This window comes from Vipera berus (genome assembly GCF_964194415.1).
Source record: "Vipera berus genome assembly, chromosome: 4".
In the NCBI taxonomy this organism is placed as follows: Eukaryota; Metazoa; Chordata; class Lepidosauria; order Squamata; family Viperidae; genus Vipera; species Vipera berus.
In genome coordinates, this window is record NC_138206.1 from 122,819,903 (window position 1) to 122,826,271 (window position 6,369).

Consider the following 6,369-nt stretch of genomic DNA (forward strand, 5'->3'; position numbering starts at 1 on the left):
CTGTAAAAAGTGACTTATGGCTGTTTCTCACAGTTCGTGACCGTTGCAGCCTCCCCCGTGGGTCACGTGATCAAAACTGAGACGCTTCATAACTGACTCAGAGTTATGACGGTTGCGGAGCATCCCGGAGTCACGTGATGATCCCCTTCTGACCAGCAGAGTCCGAGGGGGAAGACAGATTTGCCTAACCACTTGGTTATCAACTTAACTGATTCACTTAACAACCATGGACAAAAAAGGTCATAAAGTGGGGCAAAACCGACTTAAGAAATGTTTCAGTGAGCCACAGAGATGTTGGGCTTACCTTCATCATAATCAGCCCAAGGAAAAGGGAAATTGAGCAGAGGCCGGCAGCCTTGGGGGCCAGACTTGATTCTTACACCCAGGGCTGAAGGTTGTGCGAAGGCCCCCCCCTCTCCTCCTTCCCCCCCCCCCCCCGTTTTTTTCTCTTGGTTGGCTGAGCAGCTGCGCTTTCCCCCCCCTCAGGGCGAGTTTGTGAACGAATATGTAGGCGAAGTGATTGACGAAGGGGAATGCATGGCGAGAATCAAATATGCTCACGAGAATGACATCACGCACTTTTACATGCTCACCATTGATAAGGTAGGGTACTTTCATATGGCTTAGCTTGACCTCAATCTTAACCCTGGTACCTATAAATACGGTATTTATAAACTTGCTTTTTATTCAGCCATAGCCAGACTCTCCGTTCCCTGCCACAGAAACAGCATCAGCAAGGCTGCTGATCAGCACTGCTTTGTTTGGCTCAAGGAGTTCAAAAATATCTCTGTAGAAATTTGGGCAACAGGAAGTGCTGATATTTCCTTGACACCCCATTTTGAGTTAGGATTAAAACTGCAATCCTATATCCACGTATTTTGGGGAAAACCTTATGTGTAACGGCATTCATTTTTATGAGGGGGGGATTGGATCACGCTCCAAACTGTATATAGTCATATTCAATTATAAAAGCTGAATTGAGGAAGAGAAGCTTGCATTATATGACAGTCCTATATGTTTCATCTACAAATGCTTTTGTCCAACAAAGCTGAAGCTTCAGCTTCTTCATCTACTTTGGAACTAGGATAAAATAATTTCTGAATGGTCTGGGAACTGAGGAGAATCAACCTCCACACCAGGGCTCTTCAAACGTGGCCCTTTGATGACTTGTGGACTTCAACTCCCAGAATTCCTCAGCCAGGCCTTTGAAGACCCCTGCTCTACACAAAGAGTTTTGCTTGTTTGCTTACCCTTTTGTGCTCCCAGGAAATACTTCATGGCAGCATCTGTATCCTCCCTGCTTTTTAGGAAAGGGCTATCAAGGTTTGTTTTTAAAAAACAGAACAAACCCCATTTCTATGCATTGTCCATTGAAAATCCAATACATCTTCTCTGTCTAATCATCTCAAGACAAGCAGAGAAAGAAGCCAAACTAAGGAATAATTATATTTCTTTTACAATTTTCTATGTTTTCCAGGTATCTTAATTTAGCTAGGTGATGTGACATGTAAGGCAAAATTAATCAAATCCAGACTGTCAAGCTCTGAAATTCTAGGTTTCTCTTGAAAGGACTTTCTTTAAGTGTGATAAAATTTACACAGATTACGGATTTCAGTTCGTCAAGGAAGAACTAAATGCCAGCTGGGGGGGGGAGGGGCTAGGGCTCCGTTCCCGATGAAATGGGACTGCCCTGAATCAGATTTTTGCCTGATTCCTTTGATTTCCAGGACCGCATAATTGACGCCGGGCCAAAAGGGAACTATTCTCGTTTTATGAATCACAGCTGCCAGCCGAACTGCGAGACCCTGAAGTGGACGGTGCACGGCGACACCCGAGTGGGCTTGTTTGCAGTGTGTGACATTCCCGCAGGTACGAGCTGCTCTCCTACTGTGCAAGGTTTTTTTCTTAAAAAGAAATCGAGCCTTAAAAACCTGTTCAGAAAGATTCTTCCATTGATGTAGCTGAAACATCCTTCAAGCTTCAAGCGTGCGCTTAACCTGCCCTCTTAATGCAGCAGAACAAACACAGACAAGATAAAAAAAATATTTTGTTTGACAAAGCTGCAAAAAACTGGTGGGCTGTTTCCAAGCTAATCTTTTATTTATTTATATATAAAAAATATTTGGATAAATATAAATATTTGGATTGCTGACAAAGAATTAAAGGGAGACTATAGAGTTAGGGATAAGGTGGAGTTGGTTAGGGTTAGGATTGGTTGGGGTTTTTCCAAATAACATTTTCAATATTTAGCAAACAGCATAATGTCTGGGTATTTAACAATAAAAGGTAAAGGTTCCCCCGCACATGTGTGCTAGTCGTTTCCGACTCTAGGGGCCGGTGCTCATCTCCGTTTCAAAGCCGAAGAGCCAGCGCTCGTCCGAGGATGTCTCCGTGGTCATGTGGCCGGCATGACTAGACGCCAAAGGCGCACGGAACGCTGTTACCTTCCCACCAGAGTGGTCCCTATTTTTCTACTTGCATTTTTTACGTGCTTTCGAACTCCTAGGTGGGCAGAAGCTGGGACGAGTAACAGGCGCTCACTCTGCTACGCGGCACTCGGGATTCGACCCGCCAAACTGCCGACCTTCTGATCGACAAGCTCAGCGTCCTAACCCTCTGAGCCACCGCGTCCCTTTTTTAACAATAATATAGTTAATTATCATAAACAATATGTTAATTAAGCATTCAGTAGCCTTCTTGCTAATACATATTCAAAATTACATATCACGTTCCTTTCTGGCTTGTTTTTTCTAGCCATTGATAGAAATTTCCCCATGTTCTAAAGTACACCGAGTCTTCTTTCTGTTTAATCTTTAAAGTCAATCTATCCATTTCTGCACACTCTAGAATTTTCTTAATTACTACTTCTTCAGTTGATAAGTTTTCATTTTTCCAATGTTGGGTAAATACAATTCTTGCTGCCGTTAATATGTGTAGTACTAGTTATCTGCAATCTTTCTCATAATTAGCTCCTGTTATTCCTAACAAAAATAATTCTGGTTTAAAGTCTTATTTGTTTTTTAGTCATTTTCCCCAACCGTAAATGGGTTTTAACCCAAAATCTTTTTGCTTTAGGGTATGTCCACCAGATATGATAATAAGTACCTGGTCTTTGTTTGCGTTTCCAACTCCAAGCTAATCTTGTCGGTTGGCAACAATTTCCCTCTATGGTCCAAACTTCCAGGGATGACTAGAAGTCTTAAAAGTCAGGGAACGCTGCCTGAGGAATTCTGGGAGTTGAAGTCCACAAGTCATAAAAGGGCCAAGTTTGAAGACCCCTGGTGTAGATGGAGAAGCTCTTTCTCTCTGCTGAGGATGCTCGTCCCGCTATTGTCTATGGAGATTTGCAGTCATCCGTGTCATGGTGGTCCCCAAAGGTTCTTTTTCAAAACCTTTTGCCTTTTGAGAAAGCACCTTTGGGTTGCCCAACTGTTGCAAATCCAAATAGGTTTGGATGACCTTCATAATAGTTCAGTTTCCCTCAATGCTAGCACCATGGGAAGCTGTATCCAAATTCACTGCTTGAACAATGATGAGATAAACTATGATGAACAATGATGAGTGACCCTCCGATTCTATTTTATCTGTTGCACAAACAGATTTATGTCCCTCTTAAAAAGATTTCAAGTCTGAATTCTGTATTTCTCAGCTTTCAAAAACCAAACTGTAGGCTTTTCCAGTAGAGCGACTCAACTTTTGTGCCTTCTTGTTAACACATTTCATAGCTTATTGGCAGAGTTTCAGGTGTCCTATTAACTTTTGAGATTGTAGGAAGCATTTCCAGGTCTCCGTGTGCACCTGCCCCTTTTTGGGATAGAGCGGGAGGGGGGGTCTTCCCTGTCCTTTGACGTCTTGCTCCACGGTCATCCTGAGGCGAAGCGGGAGCATCTTTTGGGAAGTGAACTCATGTTCCTGTTTTAATGATGGTTACAATTAGCATTTCCTCTCGTTTTCCCCTCAGGTACAGAATTAACCTTCAATTACAATCTTGATTGCCTGGGCAATGAGAAGACAGCGTGCAAATGTGGTGCTCCCAACTGCAGTGGCTTCCTTGGGGACAGACCGAAGGTATATTATGTCAGCAAAGAAGAGAAATCTCCACGGGCTACTAAACTCTCGCTGAGAGGTTTCTGAGGGACCTTTCAGGGGCCAAAATGGGGCAGCCTAAGGCAACGCGTTTCGAACCCAGGCACCTCAAATGAACTAGCTCACAGAACGTGTCTGAAATCTGGAACCCGTAACTCCCAATGGAATTCGGCAAATTTTTTAAACAACATTTTGTGATGTTAAAAAAAATCACCATAAAACAATTTATGACATCATGTAATAGGTCATAAAACATTGACTGTGGTCAACTCCTGATGTTTGATTGTGCAATAGAGGTAGTCCCTGACTTACGACCACAGTTGAGCCCAAATTTCTGTTGTTAAGTGAGAACTTTGTTAAGTGAATTTTTCCCCATTTTACGAACTTTCTTGCCACACCTATTAAGGGAATCACTGCGGTTGCTGTTAGTAACATAGTTGTTAAGTGACTCTGGCTTGCCCCTTGGCTTTGATGGTCAGAAGGTTGCAAAAGGGGGTCATGTCACACACACACTGCAACCATCATAATAAATATGAGCCAAATTCCAGGGGGTCTGAATTTTTTATCACATGACCCATCAGGATGCTGCAACGGAAAGTGTGAAAAACAGTCATAAGACAGTTTTTTCAGTGCTGTTATAACTTTGAACAGTCACTAAGTGTTGTAAGTCGAGGACTACCTGACTTCCAAGCCAGATACCCCTCTGAATCCATCCCAAATTTCCCAGTGAAGCCAGGACATATATACATACATATATATAAATACATATATATATACATATATACGTATATACATACACACACACACACACACACACACACACATATATAAATATATATATATATATATATATATATATATATATATATATATATATATATATATATATATATATATATATATATATATATATATATATATACACATACATACACATACATATACATACACATACATACATATATATATACATATATATATATACATATATATATACATATATATATATATATATATATAGAGAGAGAGAGAGAGAGAGAGAGAGAATTGTGTCTATGGAGATTCTCCCTCATCCAGGTCCTGGTTGTCCCGAAGGTGGTGGACTTCCTTTGTTTTTCTTTGAAGACGTTTCGCTTCTCATCCAAGAAGCTCTGACAGGACGGTGGAGGATGGAAGGATTTGTACTTCTGCATAAAGCACAGCTCCCACTTCTCAATGACTCGGGTGACCCCGAGGACACAGACAAACCTCCAAGTGGCCTCAACGACCCTCTAAAAGAAGGCAAATGACCAGCGGTCTGCAAGGACTAGAAATCCCGCCATTCTCCCAGCATCCAGTCAGAGCCAAAGAAGCTTCTGGGATGAGAAGAGAAACGTCTTCAAAGAAAAAGTCCAGTTGCCTCCTGAAAAAAGCACCTTTGGCCCTACCAAGGACTGTTTTTTTAGTGGAGGAGAGCATTCAGTAAAATTACAAAATTAAGTATTCTCTCCCCCAGGAAGGCAAGAGTGGACCATGGTGGCATTTTGGCCAACAATGCTTCTCTTTAGTTCCATCTTGCACGGCAATTGTCAGTCACCACACTGGAAACATTTTGCAAGAGAATTCCCAACGAGTTTTTATAACATGAAATGGCTAAAAACAGTGGGGCAACTCCTTAAAGGCTGCACTAATCTCCTAATCTGCAAAACGGAAACATTTTTTTTTAAAAGAATTCATCCTCCAACGGCACAGAAGAGAAAGGAAAGAAGGCCAAAAGGAGGGCAAGGAGACGCAAAACGAAAAATGAAGCCAGGAAAAAAACGGAGGACTACTGTTTCCGCTGCGGAGATGGAGGGCAGCTTGTTCTGTGTGACCGGAAGTCTTGCACCAAGGCCTACCACCTCTCCTGCCTTGATCTGGTAAAACGACCTTTCGGTGAGTTAAGAAGGCGCCTCAATTTCATAACAAGGATTTTGGACCCGCGAGGATCGCAATCCAAAAATCCCAAGTTTAGAAGGAGTTTGTTTTCCTTTGGGTGGGAAGGTTAAGAGTTGACGACTCCGCTGCTTGAGACGGGGCTCACCATCTCCAGCCGAGCTGGTCCAAGGGAAAGGTTGGTGTAGTTGGGTTGAGGGATTGGACCAGGCAGAACTGTTCAAGCTCTTCTGTGCGCGTGTGTGTGTGTATCCCCGCGTGCCAGCTACGTAGGAGAGGGGTCGGTGGTGGGCAGGAGAGGCTGGCGGCCATTCGGCTCGGCAGGGCCACCTTCGCCTGCCTGCCGCGTCGTCTTCAGGAGTCGTCCTT

The 6,369-nt window shown here is 42.9% G+C and overlaps 1 protein-coding gene across 2 annotated transcripts in view; it reads left to right on the forward strand.

Moving 5' to 3' along the window:
* NSD2 (nuclear receptor binding SET domain protein 2) overlaps window positions 1–6,369 on the forward strand; it is a 51,641-nt gene that overhangs the window by 42,539 nt on the left and 2,733 nt on the right. For both annotated transcript variants that reach the window (XM_081326882.1, XM_081326881.1), the window contains 4 exons: window positions 487–603; window positions 1,728–1,869; window positions 3,962–4,068; window positions 5,796–6,000. In XM_081326882.1, the coding sequence (XP_081183008.1) occupies window positions 487–603; window positions 1,728–1,869; window positions 3,962–4,068; window positions 5,796–6,000 (571 nt within the window). The remainder of the gene's footprint in view (window positions 1–486; window positions 604–1,727; window positions 1,870–3,961; window positions 4,069–5,795; window positions 6,001–6,369) is intronic.